This window comes from Denticeps clupeoides, chromosome 6, assembly GCF_900700375.1.
Source record: "Denticeps clupeoides chromosome 6, fDenClu1.1, whole genome shotgun sequence".
NCBI classification, from domain to species: domain Eukaryota; kingdom Metazoa; phylum Chordata; class Actinopteri; order Clupeiformes; family Denticipitidae; genus Denticeps; species Denticeps clupeoides.
The window spans coordinates 6,058,037-6,077,151 of NC_041712.1; the positions used below are offsets into that span (position 1 = coordinate 6,058,037).

General features: G+C 46.1%; 1 protein-coding gene across 11 annotated transcripts in view; it reads right to left on the reverse strand.

Annotated features, from left to right (window-relative positions):
* Positions 1-778: 778 nt before the first annotated feature.
* ablim3 (actin binding LIM protein family, member 3) overlaps positions 779-19,115 on the reverse strand; it is a 70,860-nt gene continuing 52,523 nt past the window's right edge. For 5 of the 11 annotated variants that reach the window (XM_028984424.1, XM_028984426.1, XM_028984418.1 and 2 more), the window contains 10 exons: positions 18,793-18,843; positions 10,726-10,863; positions 10,442-10,506; positions 9,894-10,047; positions 4,169-4,198; positions 3,363-3,421; positions 3,113-3,173; positions 2,998-3,005; positions 2,395-2,475; positions 779-2,320 (listed from right to left, as the gene is read on the reverse strand). In XM_028984424.1, coding sequence (XP_028840257.1) covers positions 2,207-2,320; positions 2,395-2,475; positions 2,998-3,005; positions 3,113-3,173; positions 3,363-3,421; positions 4,169-4,198; positions 9,894-10,047; positions 10,442-10,506; positions 10,726-10,863; positions 18,793-18,843 — 761 coding nt within the window. In that variant the 3' untranslated portion in view covers positions 779-2,206. The remainder of the gene's footprint in view (positions 2,321-2,394; positions 2,476-2,997; positions 3,006-3,112; positions 3,174-3,362; positions 3,422-4,168; positions 4,199-9,893; positions 10,048-10,441; positions 10,507-10,725; positions 10,864-18,792; positions 18,844-19,115) is intronic. The other 6 variants (XM_028984425.1, XM_028984420.1, XM_028984428.1 and 3 more) reach the window with 4 other exon arrangements.

Here is a 19,115-nt window from a genome sequence, read left to right on the forward strand (position 1 = left end):
TTACTAGGGACTGAACCAGTATCTGGGTGACCTGTGTAGACAGATATGGGCAGATTTTTCTGATATTGTAGAGAAGGAATCTACATGAGCAGGAAAGATTGCTGATCGAGAACGAGAGTTGCTTGTCTTCTCAACACCCAGTAGGTCTGAGGGCAACATTGCCACCCGCTAATGCAGGCATGGGGGACCTTCTCCACAGAGGGTCAGAATTATAGGATAACCTTCCTCTGATGCAATATTTTTGGCTGAATCAGGTTCCCCACCCCTAATTGAAGTGATTTTATAATGTCAAATGTCTCATAGTCTAATAATGACGAACTTTAAATGAAAAGTATGTCAAAATACATTTGGCCCAAAAAAGGAAAGAAACTCAAAAAACACTTGAAATGACATGAAAACAATTTTATTTACATAAAATATGTACACAATGTCTTCTCATGTCATACTGACATAAATTAACTATAAGCAGATACAAAAAGAAACCAAAACTGTAAAAATTCTGCAACGTCTATTTTTTTTCTATTATTCACTCCATCATTCCTTAAATGTTCTTACGTATAATAGGTGTCAATCTTTGCAGCCATTTCAGCCATATATGAGTCTGTTAGTGGCCTCTTGTGATTGACACTAGTAAGAAAACAAACAATGCAAACGTGTTAAGTTTTTCTACATGACAATTTGTACTTTTTAACTCGTACATCATTTTGTGTGTACTCGGGTCATATGGAATATTTAAACAGAAAAGCTGAGTGAAAAACATGTATGTGTACAGAGTTACTATTGCACAGAAACTGCCATTGAGTTTATTAATTAAAGCCTACAGGGCTTTACCTGAAATGTATGCTTGGCAAATTAGTGATCATTTATTTTTTTCTTACAGTCTCCACACTTGTGATGTAAAATGGTGATCGACACACTGTGAGTTAAACTGTGATTAGAATTATCATTATTTTTACTAACATTATTCTTTACAAACACACCATATTGATTAGGCTGTATCTTGGCTTGATTCTTAACACAGTTTTTCCCTGAATCTATGCTCTCTTCTTCTCTGAACGTTTTCTGAATTAAATACATTTTTGATCTGACTCTGATACTACATTTTACACTATCCGCTTCACTGATACCGTCTCCCATTCGGTCCCATATCTATTATACAGTTCATTCCATTCAAAGGCTAGTCTACCTATCCAACCCTTTTATGTTCAACTCTCACTGAATAATACAAGAAAGAAGTATACAAAAATCACCACTACCATTTCACCACTAACAATCACTTTCTTCCCTTATGCTGTCTCCGTCTGCACCACCTTTTATATTGTAGTGGTTGTGTAAATGTAACTTGGGTGTGTAACCTGTGCTGGTCATTTCATTTCTTCATAGAACTCTAAAAGGCTCATGTCATTACATCTACATACTTATACACTCGCAGGTTTGAACCTTCCTGATTGCTATGCAAGCCACTGCCCTAGTCCTGCTCTGAAGCCACTGCCCTAGTCCGTTTCTGAATTAAAATAAAATATATAATTTGAAGCTAAATGTATGTTCTCTCACCAGGTAGTTCTGAATTTATATATTTCTGTTTAAAATACATTCTTTAGAGCCAAGTGTTTTTTTATGTCCCTGTTCTGTATGTAAAATGTATGGTTTGAGCAAACACAACCTAGAAAATGTGACAAATTAGTAATAAACTTTGGTTTAGAAGCAACAAAATCCATGTGTTCTATATTCACTACATCCCCAGATACCAACCAAAACCACCGAATCATGAAGTTCAAACATTCTTGTGAGAAATAAAGGGATGTTTTCCATGACAGTCAGCTAATGTTATTTTCCACAGGCAAAACATGTTCACTTCCGTCAACATTCTACCCAAAATGGTTTGATGATTCAAACATTCGAGTTCCACAGTTGCTGGTGTTCTCTTTACTAACTCAGGAATAATAAGGCAAAGTCCAATCACTTTCCAGACATCTAACTAATATCTCTTTGAAACAGCAGTTGTGGGGTGACAATAAACAGTAATACTGAAGACGTTTGTGGACTGTTTCATTGACTGTAACCTATCCCTACCCAACTGGTGGTGTTGTGATGGACCAGTTCAGAATCTGGTCTTGCCAACGCTTGTTTGGTGGAGCCAGACTGGGTGAGGCTGGGTGTTTGGCGCAGCCAGGGACTTGTCTGTAGCTGCTAGCATCCGGAATCATCAAAACAGTCTCACTTGCTTTTTCAGCTCATTGCGTTTCCACAGTGCCAGTCGGTCAAACTCCGCCACCGTCATCCCAAAGACCTGGTAGAACTCCTCAGGGGAAAGATGCCGCTGTGGAGAGAGAGAATGTCATGAGATGGCTGAGTATTTTAATGACCCTAGCAAAACTTAAACTGCTGGCTCACCTCAAGTCTGGTTCGGTCAACGTCACTGGGAAGCTGGCTGCGCCCCCTGATGGACACTACGAGGGACTCATATGGGTATATCTAGGAACAGGAGGAGACTAAGTTCAAAGAACAGACACAAAAACAGAGCCTAACTGATCCTTCAAATCATCCTTTCCCTACGTCACATATTCATTTCCTTCCCTGGAATTCACTGTAGGCCACTGAGTCAACTGCAGGTCAGGGTGACAACCACAACACTGTCCCTAAGGTCAATTATTTATGTACTTTGAAGTAGCCCAAATCCTCCCAGAGTTTCATTTCCAGGTGGCTCAACTCCACCAGACATAAGCTCTGAGCATCTCTTATCTCTAAGGGCTGTAAGCGTGTCGCTTCCTGCAGGTCCAGCAGTAGGAAGTGTCCCCTGACATGAGGAGAAGTCCCAGGGGGTGACACTTCCTGTGACACACAGCAGGTCTGTGCACACAGGCACAGCCGTTTCCTAGAGTGTACTTCGCTTCACAGATCAATCTTAAAATTGTGTGCTGAAACTGGAACAGGCGGCTCTTTGGGGTGCCAGCTGTGAGGTTTGGTTGCTATGCTGCTTGCCAAGTAAGCTTTTACCTTGTACTCTGAAAAACACAAACACACACAAGCAATTATGTTAGCAAGAAAAAAAATCATTTTGTACTTTTTCTATTTTATTGTATATAAAATATACAATACAGAGGTTGCCTACCTCTGTAGCCCCAGTTCACAACATTGCTGCTGTCGTACTGGAAATAGTCTGCACTCTGAGGCTGAAAAAGATAAACACGAGATCCCAAAATTCTGGCAAAAACAGGTCATGTTGGAAGAGTGGCTTGAAGATGGCCTGATATGTCATCATGATTGCATAGAGGCTGTTAGTGTGGATTTTACATGCCATTACTAATCACATTATATCTTGGCTCAAACTATGACACACAGACCAGGATCACTGGTCTCACCTGATTCAGGCCGTTCCTGCCGTACCCTGGCAACGAGGCTGACTTGGAGATGAAGGAGTCTGCAGGAAGACAAAAAAAACACATCCATGCAAAAATTTAGTCATTTAGTAATGTGCTTGTATTTTATTACAAAAAAAAAACAATTGTTGGTCCATTAAATTAATCCTGTCCAGACATTGTTAGTGCTGTAAAAGCTAAAAACATATCTGCATAAATTTAAAGAAGCACAGTATCAGTAAAAATTAATCACATTCCAAAGTCTGTCACCTTAAAAGGGTCACTGATCATTAGAAAACCCTTTTGCTATAATCTATATAGAGCTGAAAACAACTGCAGTGATTAAAGGAACAATAAAAACAGTAGTATTTTAAGAAATAACAGGGAATGCATTGCACTGTCACCAGCAGAGGGCATTGTTCACCAGCATAGTAGTACAGCAGTAAGCTGTATAATACTGGTCTCGCACACTGGACCAGAAGCCACCATGCAGCTGACATGCAAGCCACAGCCATTCACTACTCCCAATGCACACAAGCAACGCTTTGTTGAAGTCTGATTCAGTACGGACAACCACAGGCAGGGTTGCTGGCAGACATGCACAATGCACTGACTGATAATGTATGAAAGGTAATTAGTGCTCATATGTGAGAAATAATTACAGCTGAATGGGGGCAATGAGTGAGGAAATGGATAAATCGGGGACCCTCAGGCTCTGAGCCCTTTAGGGAAACACCCCAAATGCACACTGACATACAGCAGTCCATCTCTGAGAACGAACCAGAGGACATTAATACTGAGTCACTCACCACTATCTGCACTGTAGTGTGACCTAGGAGCTGAAAGATGGGAAAAAACAGGAGTGAGAATTGAGGGCAGAGAAGAAAGGGTGAGCATCAACAACATAGAAATTCAGCCTCCTTTCATCTTCTTTTACTGCCCCAGCGCAACATTTTTGCTTAAAAGAGGCACGCACCTCGGCCCCTCTCCGGCTGGGGTGGTGATTATGATGAAGCGCCTCGGTCATGGAACAGCTGTGCTCCAGAGGTTTCAGCTAAACAATTTACTTAGCCTTCTGCCTGAGACGAAGCCACCAAATGGCACCCACTACAGACAGATGGCATCCCAGCCGTGGCAAATACCCTCTCAGTATGAAGGTGTTCAATTACGGGGAAAATTACGGCCATTCAGTTAGATGTTGCCATTACATCAAAATCTTGTTCACAACACACATCACCACTTCACAGACTGAAACCTGTCAGCTTTAGCAGCTTTTAGTATTTCTGAGAGATATCAGCACATCAGGATGTCACTAGCCTGTGCCAAATTCCACCCAGTTCTTCCGGATGGAATAACAGGTACAGCATGTACCTGCTCAGATGTTCCCGCTACTGATAAAATCATGCAGTCTGCATGGCCATCGATGCACTTTTATGCTTCACAGGGAACAAAATTTGAGGAGGGCTCCTAAATTATGACAGCAGACCAAAGCAGATCTGATTTTTTTTTACATCCCTGGGGGAAAATGCCACAGCAACATTTCCATTTATTCCCAATTGACGGGATTGTGTAAAATGTAACATGATCACATTTAATTAAAATTAAAATTTAATTAAAGTTATCATCAGCTAAATCATGTTAACTAAAAAATATAACACATTAACTTCTTCTAAACACTTCTGAAACCTCTTGTATAAGTGTTATACAAAATATGTGGATGATAATAGTATAAGTATATATTTTTTAATTGCCTGTCTGAGTCCAGGAACAGGAAACACTGGATCCTTTCCCTCCTCTATTATCTATTATCTGCCCTTCTCCTGTTCTCTCCTGCACTCATGTCGTCAATTTAAAGTCCCAGCTCTGGCTCAAAGAGCCCTATTTCCTTTTGTGTGGATCTGCCAATGCCTCTGACAGGCCTACCTTCCTAATGGCAGCAGCCAAAAAATCTCCACATCAGAAGCTTCAACACTGATTTCGAGATGGAGGGACCAGCGACATATCAGCATCAAATCTGGCTGTTCATTAGTGCATCAGTTAATCATCAAACTGAATTTGGTTTCATTGTGATGGTTCATCTCTGTTAAGGGTTTGGACAGTGAGCAGAGATGAATGAAAGTGGTTTAGAATGAGACGTGTATTTAGGGGGTTTTCCACTGAAGGACTCCACCCTAGTCAGCTGGCTCTCAATCCACTCATCATGTTAGAAAATGTGTTGGATCTGGGTCTTTGTTTTTGTTGAGTGGTCTGATAACAGGCAGCATATATACCGATGCAGTCATGGTGCAGTCAAGAGGAGTCTAAAAAGCAATATTTGTGACATTTCAGATACCACAGAGAGAACGGTGGAATCCATAAAGCCTTGCAGCTTTTATAAGTCCTGAATAAAACAGGAAAAGGGACAAAAGCTGGGAGGGGCCGAGGGAGTGAGATCAGGGAAGGTCGAGTGGAGGAGGGGGAGAGATGGGGTCTCACATGCGCGCACACACACACAGCTGTGTGTGGACCATGGGGCATAAATGTGGAAGATGTGTAACAAGACTTATCTGAGCCTTATCTAACTGTACCCCTAAGCTTGTTAAGCTTGCAACATGGCTGGTCTCTTGTAAAAAAAGCACCCTTCCCTGTGTCTCCTGGTTTATAATTGCAGGTTTTGCTGGAATTCCTAGAATATTCAAGGTGGAGTTTTGATCACAATGATTACTGCAACTGTTTTAATCACCCATGAACATAAACACACATGTACTCACATTCACAGACATGTGTTCATAAGCACTTCTGACAAATATTCTTATTAAATAAATACCCTCCTGCCTGACCTTTACCAAATGGTAGTGTAGAGATCAGGTACAGCAGGAAAATTAAAACAACCTTCCTCCTGAAAACAAAAAAATGATAGTTAAAAGGCACGGATCCCTGCATATTAACATATGTGGTGGCCGTTTCTTCACCAAATAAATTAAAAATATTCTGAATTCAAAATCCATTCATTTGCAAGCTTACAAAAAAGTGTCAAATGTGTTTAAGAAGTGTGTGTGTGTGTGTGTGTGTGTGTGACACAAACACGTCTTAAACACATTACACACACACACACACTACTCATAATAAGCTAGGGGTATTGTGAGTGACTTAGTGGATGTCATACATACGATGTTTGTTCACTTCAGACGTTTTTGGGACAGGGAGGCAAAATGAGGTGTGTCTATCACCCCAGATGTGTTACCACCTCATTTTGTGATTTTGGACCATGTAATGTCTCATTGTGTACAGGTTTGCCTTATATTGGGGCCAATAACAATAAACAACCTTTCTCAATGTGGCATCAATTTCAATGTTCTGTAGGTATAAAAAGCTGGTATTGTCAGTAAGTTCTAAGTTCAGCATTCAAACAGCAATGAACACACAACGTCACTTCATAGACAAGCAGCGTCACCTGGCCATGGTGCCTTCGGGTCAGTGACCTCATAATAGGCGTCATAGAACCCATCATCATCCCCCGAATCCGCCAGCACACCCCAACTTTCTGTTCATGGATGATAATGCTCCAGCACATGAAAGTGAAAGTGAAGTGATTGTCACACGTGATACACAGCAGCACAGAAATTTGTCCTCTGCATTTAACCCATCACCCTGAGTGAGCAGTGGGCAGCCATGACAGGCGCCCGGGGAGCAGTGTGTGGGGAGGGTGCTTTGCTCAGTGGCACCTCAGTGGTACCTTGACAGATCGGGATTCGAACCAGTAACCTTCTGATTACGGGGCCGCTTCCTTAACCACTAGGCCACCACTGCCCAGATCACATCATGGGTGAATTGTCACAGCTTGACTTCAGGAAGTTGGGAGTGCCTCATATGATGCGGCCATCAATGTCCCCTGACCCTATAGAGACCCCATAGACCCCATAGAGCACGTCTGGGACCAGTTGAAGCAGAGACTGAATGGTCGTACCCCACCCCCACGTGACCTGGCAGAACAGCGTGTAGCACTAGTGGAAGAGTGGAACGCATTGCCTCAGAACAACATCATGAGGCGAGTGAGGAGCATGAGACACCTGCTACTGATATTGTCAATTTTTGTTATTTGGGGCTATCCCTGTTATTGTCCAAATATTTGGGGTGATAAATATTAAACTAATGAAAATGGTGTTTCTTCTCATACATTGTAAGTAATATCAAAGGGAATTTTTACTAATTTCATTACAATTCAGAGCAAATAGGAAAAGCACTCATGTAAATAACAATATCCCTAAGTTATTGTGAGTAGTGTATATATAAAGTATACATAAATACATATTGGTCCATTTCAAACAAAAAAAGCTCCTCTGAAACCATGACACAAATTGTACAGCATATATACTCATTACTCAGCAGGATATAATCAATACTTCACTGGACACTGGGGTGTTTCCCTAAAGGGGTCAGAGTCTGAGGGTCCCCAATTTATCAAAAAAAGTTATGTAGACAACCCAACCCAGTCTAAATACAATAATTGCTATAAACATAGCCCCTATTACAAAACCCTCTCTAAATGAAACCAGAAGGCAACACATAAGGCGTCCACCAAATCCCCATCAGAACATGTCAGGGATCCTTCAGGGAAGTAAAGAGAAACACAGCGTAAACTCCACCCAGCAGATGTACCAGGGGAGCGTGACCCAAAACCAAGCCGGCAGAGTGAGAGGGGCACTTGGTCATGCATGGGTGGCCCGTAAGCCGGGTGTGGCTCCCTATCCATGAGACGAAGCGGGGTCACCTCTCCATTGCAAGTCCTGCAATGGGAGTGCGTAAACGCATCGAAGTAAACAATATAACTATATCTACACGCAATGAACAGACAAGGACTAGAGGCTGTGGTGGCCTAGCGGGTAAGGAAACGGTCTCCGAACCAAAGGGTTCATGGCTGCCCACTGCTTACTAAGGGTGATGGTTACATTCAGAGCACACATTTTGTTGTGTCACCCCGTGCTGTGAATCATAATGACAATCACATCACTTTCACAATTTGGATATCTTTACACACATGACAACAAGTGAACACAATCAGGGCATAAGGAACATGCACAATGAACATCAAACTCCGGCCCGGATCATGGAACCAGAGTCCACCGAAAAGTCCGGCTACGACAAAACATCATGTGACATCACTGATCTGGGTGGCAGCATGTCTCCATGTATTACGGTCTACACATTCCTTTCTACAGTGATTTGACTTTTGGGATTACCCTTGCCCCGCCCCGTAACCGTCATCCAACCTGGAACAGGGGTACTGCGGCCCTGTGACCCACCCACAGCAGGGCGGAGGCCGGCGGTGCCAGACAGCTTCATTATCACCGTCTCTTTCCGTCAGCCCTATAACGTGGTGTTTCTCTCCCGCCGTGACAGAAGCAGGGAGCAGGGAATCAGTCCCAGAAGCAGCTCAGCAGCACTCCATCGCTGCCAACAGAAGGAGGATCCCTCCTCACGACCGCTGAGATTGACTCTCGCAAACAATATGGCGAGTCGGTGGGAGGGAGCGCTTCCTCAGTCTGTGTAAATTAAAGCAAACCTGGTCAGGGCGTCCGTCCACTGCTACTTCACCTGCACTTCTACAAAACACATGGAAAACAAGAACTACACTGCACCGCCAAGTCCATTTTGGTGATTACAGCATTGGTACACATCTATGTTTGGTGACTGATAAAATGGATTTTGACTGCTTAGACTTGGTTTTAAAAAGCACGCTTTGTCGTTTTCTCATTTTCTCACCATTTTTTCTGTTACTTCAGGCTAGGTTGTAGATCCTTTTTCGTTGTAATGATAACTGAATCACAAAAGGCATTATGGCTTATTTATATGTATGTGTATGAGTATGTGAGCAGGTACATTAGTCTCTGCAAATGTTCTGTATGCATTTTGTACACGTTTCCTGAGCACACTAAACATATATACAATTGCCATGAGCACAGGAAATGGCAAATGTTTTTAATAATGTTCTTACATTTACAGGGGATTTTCTTTTTTGCGGTACTGCATTAGGCATTGAGAATCATATCATTCTACTAGCATTAGTATGTGCTACACTATTTCTGGAATTGTGTGAGGAATTGTGACACCTAGTGCAACGGTGGTAGTAGCCTAGTAGGTAAGACCCTCAGCTCTGAAGCAGAAGACCACAAAGTCGAAGGTTCAAACCCTATTTACTACCTAAGCAATACACTTAACCCTGAGTGTCTCTGCGGTGACTGACCCTGTGACTACTGACTGAGAGTCGCTCTGTATAAGGGCGTCTGAAAAACGCTGTAATCTTCTGTTGTAGAAACACGGTGAAGAAGTTATGTTAGAACCATCTGCTGGTGTGTAGGAGGTTAACTGGTGTCTGAGTCATGGCTGTCTGAAGCCTCCACCCTCAGTTTGGCTTGATAGTCAGTCACACACACAGTTGCCTCTGCATCTGGACATGCCTGGCCTCACCTAATCTCACCACATCAGCAACATAGAGGATGCCAAATATTTAGAGTGCTGAAAACACAGTGATTTTCCACTATAATAAAGCCTTACAGCCATTGACGGTGTTGCTGTATCCCATGTTGTGAATGGCCTCCTTGCTGCCACTGCGGGAGTTGCGGGCGCTCGCCCAGGGGTCGTTGTCGTAGGAGCCAGACCTGGCTTTCATCTCCTCCTTCAGGATCATCCGGCCAATCCCACCTTGGATCTGGAGGGAAACAGATACACGTACAGCAACTCACAAGAAGTAAAGAATATGCCTCATGGGTCCAGTTTAAAGGTTACGTTACAGGATGTAGCCCATCTGCTGCTGTGGTTTATGCACACTATATGAAATATACTGAAACATAGTTTTGGACACCATAGACCACGTACATCAATGATCAGTGTTCTTTTTTAGGCTTGACACCAATATTCAACTAGCCGTCTCTCAAGAAGAGGCACAACACAATGTATATAGGTCACATGTGTATGTGATATACTTCTGTGTGTATTATGTTTTTGTCTCAAACTCAACATAATGAATAGTCAATCAATAAAACATGCAGATAAACTATGTCCTATAGTTTAAATTAAGAGTCTACGATGGTGAAATATCTTACCCTGTTGAGACTCTGGTTCCATCCATCTTCCTCCCCACCAGAAGAGAACCTCCGAGCCCGAGGGGCTGATAGATGGAAGCAGAAAAAAAACATGTATTTTGAAGAATGCCCCAGCAAAAACGACAAACAAAATACTCACTACAAACAGGCCGAAATGCACAGGGACCTCATTTTCATTTCATGCCATGAAAATATCCATCAGTCACCCATCCAAACACACCACACACACCGCATCCATCCGCTGGCGTCATCGAGATTTAATAAGAGCGTGTTGTTGGCTGCACCTCTGGGGGAGCCGGTGTAGTGGTAGTAATCTGCTTCAGGATGCTGGTAGTGGTCGGGTGAGTAGGATGAGGAGAGTTGAGAGGAATGGAGGATGTCCTCGCTGGTTTTACTTTTCGTGGCTTCGTGTTCATCGTCGCCTGGTTGAAAAGCAGAAACCAGTAAAGACTCTGAAGCTCTCGTCGGATGTGGGTGTCCTGAGGGTGGGCATTAGGCCAGGCTAGGAGGTGGACTTGTTTGGGTTTGGGGGACTTAATAAGGACAAGAGTGCTGAGAGTAGTGACTGAGAATCACTCAGGTTAATGAGGTGGTCCAGCAGAGCAGTGAAACTGAGGCATGGTGAGACAGGGAGGAAAGGATGTGACAATCAAAGGGAAAACAATTGTGAATGTGGGAGAAATTGTCAAAAGAAGCCTAACTATTCTGTTAAAAGTATGTTATTTTTATGCAACTATGCAAACAGGCTAAACAATGAATTCTCCAGATGACAATGGAAACCATGTTCAAAACCCACACTGTAAACGTAAAATAAGGAAGCGAGTGTGATCAGAAAGTGGTGTCGGACGCGCAGATTTGTGCGTAAAGAGGACTGGGAAAGAGGTACTTACAGACATGCCACGAAGGACAGTACAGCAGGAGGAGGGAGGAAGGGAAACCAAAGCAGACCGTGAAAAAATAAAACAGAAGAACAGAAAGACTGTTGTTGGAAAGGAGAACAATAACAGGGGGCAACCAGGAGGCGACGTTAAGGAGAAGCAAATCCATTATCTCATATGCATATTATTTGAGACTCAGCTTAAATGTTGATTTCCATTCTGATTCCATTATGTGCAAGAGGAGGCAGAAAGTGAATTAACTGTTTCATTCACAAGACCAATAAGAGTCTCACTGCAGCAAAGCTGATGGCATTACAGGCCTCTGGGTGCAGGGTGTCAAGTGAAAACCTGCCCATGTCTAAACCACTTATTCTGCTGGCCTCAGTTTACTTTACGTTACATATACTGTAGCTGTGGTTTGCAGTGAAATCTGAATAGATGCTGACGTTTCCATTAGGGTAAATAAACCCTAACTTGAAATGTAAGGGCATTTGCAGTGTCATATCTGGGAAAAAACACTAGATTTGTGAAGAAAACTTTGAACAAATAACTTTTTAAGTTTATACATTTTACACCACCTTCTTGTGCCGACCAAAATTCCAGAGTTTATTACAAAAAAGGTTAACAGAATGAACTGGAAAGTACATTTTTTTTATTTGAAAATGTCACTAAAATAATATACAAATGATATCTCGATTAACCATAGATAAAAATCTATAGCTTCAGTTATGTGATTTACCACTTTAATAAGCAGTTGTTTTTATTCGTAGTGTATTAATAAATACACTACTACATTGTTTATTATTGTAGTGAATCATGTGACACTAATTCATAAAAGCAATAATCATGACTTACAGTGGTTTTTATTATGGTGACTGAGGTTAAATTCCCTGTCCATTACCCATGCCCTTTAGTGGCTTATTGCATTACATTTATGGACAGCGTGTTTCACAAAGACCCTGTTTGGCAATATCAGCCTTAAACGGTTGATATTTAATAAACAATAGAAAATAAATAACTGAAATATTTTAGCTTCCCCTCCATCTCTATACTGTAGAAATAAAATCCTGTGTTTCAAGCCTTTTTAGCCTCACATAATGTAGGTCAATATGCGTCTGTTTATCCCAGTAGGCCAGAGGTGTGTAATGCACACATCACAGTAAAGCCCAGCGTAACACCACACAAACACTGCACTCTCTAACAGCACATGCGCACACACAAACACACACACACACACACGCACACACACACACTACTGCAAATCCTGTGTAAATTCAGTACACTCAGCTGCCACTTCATCACACCCACACACACTACATGCATTTCTGCTGGTGTGTGTGCTATAAGAGGTGCGTACATGATTAATTGTCACTGAGTGTACATCACTAAATAACTGTTGCTGTGAGAGCAAACAGGACTTAAAGAGATTCATGCTTTGTTGTAATTGAATATAGTTAAATAAATGTGCCATACACTGCATGCACAAATACTAAATACCTGGCCATGTGTTAACAGACCCCTATTATGAAAAATTCACATTGTGAGATAAGGTAACATTAATACAAGATCCCCTAGCCTGTCTATGGTCCTGCAGTGGCTAGAAATGGTGATAGGTGTAAAGAGTGCTTTGGTTATTCGTTCAGAGAGCGGCGGTTTAGATGGTTGGATCTTGAATTTGTCCCCTTATGTCACTCATATGGGGAAAGGTTATCTCCCCTTTCTCATGCTTTGTCCAACCTCATGCTTTGTCCTCTCCCCTAAAACTGTCACGCGAACCGGGACCAGAACGAGAGAGACGTGTAGGAGGAAACGAGAGACCTCAGTGCGGTGGGACGCAGGGAGGCAGGTAAGTTCCTCCGCGTTAATCTGCGAACGGGGACGGCGCGAGCCGCAACACCACACTGATGTTGTCGTTCGCGTATTAAGACACAAGACAGGGCAGGACAGGGTGACAGGAAGGAGTTCGGGTATCGGGAGAACAGAGAGGACAGGTACGGTCTTACTGGGAGCGGGTTTTCGGAGCCGAGTCGAATGGCGTGCGTCATTCAATGACTGAGCAATTGGCAGCTGCTCTCCAGCCTAATATATAGGAGTCACGTTACCTCGTTTCCGTGTTACTCCCGGTCACATGATGGAATCATGTGACAGTACCCCCCCCTCCAGGGCCGACCCCCGACGGCCCCGGAGTGGCGGCGGTACGCTGCCGGTACTCAGCCACCAGAGACGGGTCCAGGATGAAACGACTCGGGATCCAAGACCGTTCTTCTGGTCCATAGCCGGTCCAATGCACCAGGTACTGGACCCCCCCGACCTCTGCGGCGAGAGGCAATAATGCGCTCCACAGTGTAGGCGGGTCCCCCGTCGACAATGCGTGGTGGTGGCGGATCCGGAGCAGGAGGATGAAGCGAGGATCGGAAAAAGGGTTTGAGTTTGCTGACATGGAAGACTGGATGAACACGGATGGCAGGAGGGAGTTGGAGACGGTATGTGAGAGGGTTGATCCGACTGAGGATCCGGAATGGTCCGATGTATCGAGGGGACAGTTTGTGTGACTCAGTCCTGAGACGTAGGTCTTTGGTGGACAGCCACACCCGCTGTCCCACTCGGAAGTGCAGTCGACGAGGGTGCCGGCGATCGTGCTGGGTGGACATCCTTCGGGAGGCGATGAGGAGGGCCGACCGCGCAGATTTCCAGGCCTTTCGGCAACCGCGGATCATCTGACGGGCCGAGGGGACCCCGCCTGCAGGCACCTGGTGCGTGAAGATGGGGGGCTGATATCCATGGCAGATCTCAAAGGGACTATGGCCGGTGGCGGAGGAGACTTGCAGGTTGTGGGCCAGCTCTGCCCACAGGAGAAACCCGGGCCAGGTGCGTTGATGTTCTGATGCAAAGCACCGCAGGTATCGTCCCAGCTGTTGGTTGGCCCTCTCCACCTGACCGTTGGTCTGGGGATGGTAGCCAGAGGAGAGGCTGCAGGTCGATCCAATAAGGCGACAGAACGCCTTCCACACAGCTGAGACGAATTGGGGTCCCCGATCAGAGACGATGTCTTGGGGGAACCCATGGAGGCGGACCACGTGTTGAAGCACGAGGTCAGCGGTTGTGGCAGAGGACGGTAGGCCGGGCAGGGCGACCAAGTGGACCGCTTTGGAGAAACGATCCACTATGGTCAGGATGGTGGTCATACCACTAGCTTCAGGGAGGCCGGTGATGAAGTCCAAGGCGAGGTGGGTCCAGGGGCGATGAGGAATGGGAAGGGGACGCAGGGGCCCAGCAGCCGGAGTGTTGGGAGTCTTGGCCCGGGCACAGACATCACAGGCATCCACGTAGGCCTGTACGTCCCGTCGTACTGAAGGCCACCAGAATGCTCGGCGAATGAAGGAGAGGGTCCGTTGGCGTCCTGGATGGCCTGAGAGGACGGAAGAATGGCCCCAATGCAGTACATCGGGTCGGCAGGTATTTGGGACGTACAGGCACCCGGGTGGGGTGTTGTCTGGGCCAGGATCGGATGCCTGGGCTGCCCGGACCTTCGTCTCGAGGGACCACCGGAGAGGGCCTAGGATGCGATGAGGAGGAAGAACGGGTTCGGGGTCAGAGGATGGTGAGTCTGGGGCGTGTTGACGGGAAAGAGCATCGGCCTTTTGATTTTTGGACCCGGGACGGTAGGAGAGTTGGAAGTTGAATTGCTCGAAAAATAATGCCCACCTCGCCTGGCGGGGATTCAGTTGTTTGGTAGCCTTGATTGAGATGAGGTTTTGGTGATCGGTCCAGACCAGAAAGGGGGTGTCACTGCCTTGCAGCCAGTGCCGCCACTCCTCGAGGGCCCACCTGACTGCCAGCAGCTCACGGTCCCCCACCCCGTATCGCCGCTGTGCAGGGGTGAACTTCCGCGAGAAGAAGCAACACGGGTGCAATTTCCGGTCCGGACCGCGTTGAGAGAGGACGGCGCCAGCACCCACCTCTGACGCGTCCACTTCTACCACAAACGGAAGGGTAGGGTCTGGGTGTTGAAGAATGGGGGCAGTGGTGAAATGCCGACACAAAGATTTAAATGCTTGAATGGCCTCCGGGGTTAGGCGAAACGGACCTGGTGACGGTTTGGTGAGAGCAGTGAGGGGTGCTGCGACCGTACTGTAGCCACGGATGAAGCGACGATAGAAATTTGCAAACCCAAGAAACCGTTGCAGTTGCTTCAGCGTCGTGGGTAGGGGCCACGACGCCACTGCTTCTAGCTTCTTGGGCTCCATGGCCACACCCTGGGACGAGATGGTAAAACCCAGGAACGTGGTGGAGCGCTGGTGGAAGGCGCATTTTTCCAGCTTACAGTACAGTCGGTGGGCGAGCAATCTCTTTAGTACTGCCCTCACGTGTTGAATATGGGATTCGAGAGTGGGGGAGTAAATAAGTACGTCGTCCAGGTAGGCATACACCCACCGTCCCAGCATGTCCTGGAGAGTATCATTTATGAACTGCTGGAAGACGGCGGGTGCGTTGCATAGACCGAATGGAATTACGAGGGATTCAAAATGACCAGTGGGGGTGATGAAGGCAGTTTTCCACTCGTCGCCCTCCCGGATACGAATCAGGTTGTAGGCAGACCGGAGATCCAGCTTCGTGAAGTATTTGGCTCCCGAGAGGGCGTCCAGGGCGGTGTTGGTGAGGGGTAACGGTGTTCGATTTTTGATGGTGATTTTATTGAGTCCCCGATAGTCCACGCACGGTCTGAATGGTTCGAGTGGACAGGAGGAATCGAACGGAATCGATTCCAGGAGAGAAAAGAAGATGAACAGGGAGGAGTGATAAATGACTGAATGAATGAATGGTCCAGTATTTCAGATGGACGAGCGGCGGGTGTCCAGCGCAGACGGCTTCGGGCCAGTGTGGTACCGGCACCTCGTCCGCATGCGTCCGCCGCTCCCTGTCAGTCTCCGGCTCGCCCCGCTGAATGGCCGCTCCTCACCTTCAACGCCGCCAGACACGGGACTGAGTGGCAGGGGTCGGGACCCTGCTGAATGAAGCCATGGAAGGCCAGGGACAAGGAAACTGGCGGCGTCCTCCCGGCGAGTCGCGGCTCCTCCGATCAGCGGGGCTGCGTCAGGTGGCGTCCAAATGTGGAGGAAGGGGCCTAGATGGCCGCGCCGTGCTGATCTGCTGGGTGTCCCGTCTCCCCGGACGACTAGGGCAGGTCAGGCGGATGTGTGAGGGGGAAGCGCAGTATGCACACAAACCCTCCCGAAAACGCCGTTGCTTCTCTTCAGGCGTGAGGGTTGTCCGTCCCAGCTGCATGGGTTCCCCCCTATGTTCTGGAGGAGTGACGGTGGGCTGAGGTGGTGATATCGGAGGTCGAGGGGTCTGATGCAGGGTCGGAGTGGGGGCCGCAGTTTTCGGGAGTGCCAGCAGGTGGCGATCAATCCGCATAGCGAGTTGTATGAGGGCCTCATACGTTGCTGGCATCTCCCGGCTGACCATCTCACCACGAATTCGTGGGGCCAGTCCCTCATAGTACATCATCCGGAGGGCGTGGTCGCCCAGCGGAGTCTTTGCAGCCAGGGTCCGGAATCTGGCGGTAAACTGGCTGACTGATGAGGAACCCTGGCGCAGATGGTAAAGCTGTGACGCGACGTCTTCCACACCGTCCGGATGACAGAAGGTGAGTTTTAATTCCTCCACGAATTCGGCATACGAGAGGGACGCAGAACTTGGGGAACTAATTCGCGCAGCCGCCCACTCTGCGGCGGTACCACCGAGCCGGGTTAGGAGTAAGGCAATTCGGGACCGGGCACTGGGGTAGCGGCTAGGCTGTAGCTCGAAAATCAACGAGAGAGTGGTGAGGAGCACCTCGCCGCTCCCCTCGGTCCCGTTCCAGCGCTCCGGGAGCGGCAAACTGGGTTCGGGAACCGCGGGGGGGCGAGGGCTCTGCGCCACGCTCGCCGCTTCATGGTCTCGGTGCGCGGCGGTCACTTCCTGAACGCGCTGCCGCAGTAAGCGAACCTCCTGCGACAGACTTCCAAAAAGATTCTCCTGCCGCGCTATCCGATCGCACAAAGCAGCGAGTTGTGAAGCGCGTAATTCGGGCTCAGTCATTCTGTCACGCGAACCGGGACCAGAACGAGAGAGACGTGTAGGAGGAAACGAGAGACCTCAGTGCGGTGGGACGCAGGGAGGCAGGTAAGTTCCTCCGCGTTAATCTGCGAACGGGGACGGCGCGAGCCGCAACACCACACTGATGTTGTCGTTCGCGTATTAAGACACAAGACAGGGCAGGACAGGGTGACAGGAAGGAGTTCGGGTATCGGGAGAACAGAGAGGACAGGTACGGTCTTACTGGGAGCGGGTTTTCGGAGCCGAGTCGAATGGCGTGCGTCATTCAATGACTGAGCAATTGGCAGCTGCTCTCCAGCCTAATATATAGGAGTCACGTTACCTCGTTTCCGTGTTACTCCCGGTCACATGATGGAATCATGTGACAAAAACATTATCTCCACCAACTGTCATGGCTTCCAAACATGCGAAGTATTGCAGTTGCTCTGTGATTGGGTGTAAAAATGACAGCAAATGTATTTTTACAGTTCCATCATGCGAGACTCTGAAGAACAAGTGGAAAAAGGTCTGCACCAAACATTGTAGTTGGTGGTTGAATGATGTTGACATAATTTCCGCAAATGCCTGCTCACTTCTATAGCACCAAGGTTGAATATCAGAAAGAGACTTTAGACAGAGAAACTAAGACCAATATAAAATAAAATAAAAAAATAGGGGACCTTTAATGGGTAGATGGGTAACTATTACTTGTTAACTATAGTGAGATAATCTAATATTAGATATGTCTAAAGAAAACCTAGATTTGGAATTTGGAAGCAAAATGTTGTGTGGACCTTTCTTAACAAGACAATGCAAATGCTATACAATTTTGGATCATAAAGAGTATTTTCTCTGTATAAACTGTGTCATTTGATATACATTGTAGAATGGAGCATTTCATTTTATTTGTGACACTACTGGTTGTAGTGTAGATGCAGTGTATCCAGGGCAATCTTCCTAATGTACACATTTCCCCAGATACTGACAAAAACTGGCAAAAAAATTAAATTAATGTTTTAAATATAAATACATAAACATCTTGTCATGCAGGCTGTCTCCAACACACCAGCTGAATTCAGGAATAAGACGGATGATTTTGATCTACTGTCTGCTGTTACAGTTAAGAACTGCATGGAGATTCGTGTAATGCAACATTAATAATTTCATGCTTCGTAATACGGAAATGTAAGAATTTAGTCCTCCTGGAGGTAAATTTTCAAGAAGACACAGAGTTTCTGGCTCCTAACATTTTGTCTTGATTTGGTAACTCAAACAAATTCAACTGGGGATTTTGTGGAGACAAAACAAGCAGCGAGAAGCACAGCATCTGCATCTATCTGCACACAGAAACAGACAGGAACTCTCCACTGACGAGTAGCCACACACGTATACCATGTCTCTTATAGATGGGAGGTTTCCTGTAGATGTTGGGCTCTCCTGTAGCTGAGGACAGACAGAGAAACACAGGCGGTGAAATGTGGAGGAAAGGCAGCAGGAAGGTCACAAGGAGGCACGGCACACCCACTCAGCTCTACAGCTACATGGTACCAGATATAAAAATTCCACATTTTGGGGGTTTTTAAAAATTACATAAAGGGTCCTTGTCAGTTTCAATATCCAGGGCACTTAAAAAAACCCCATTCCATATCCATTATTCGTTTGTTCATTACCACAGACCTTTTTAAACAATATGAGCTGCAGATTAGGTTAAAGTA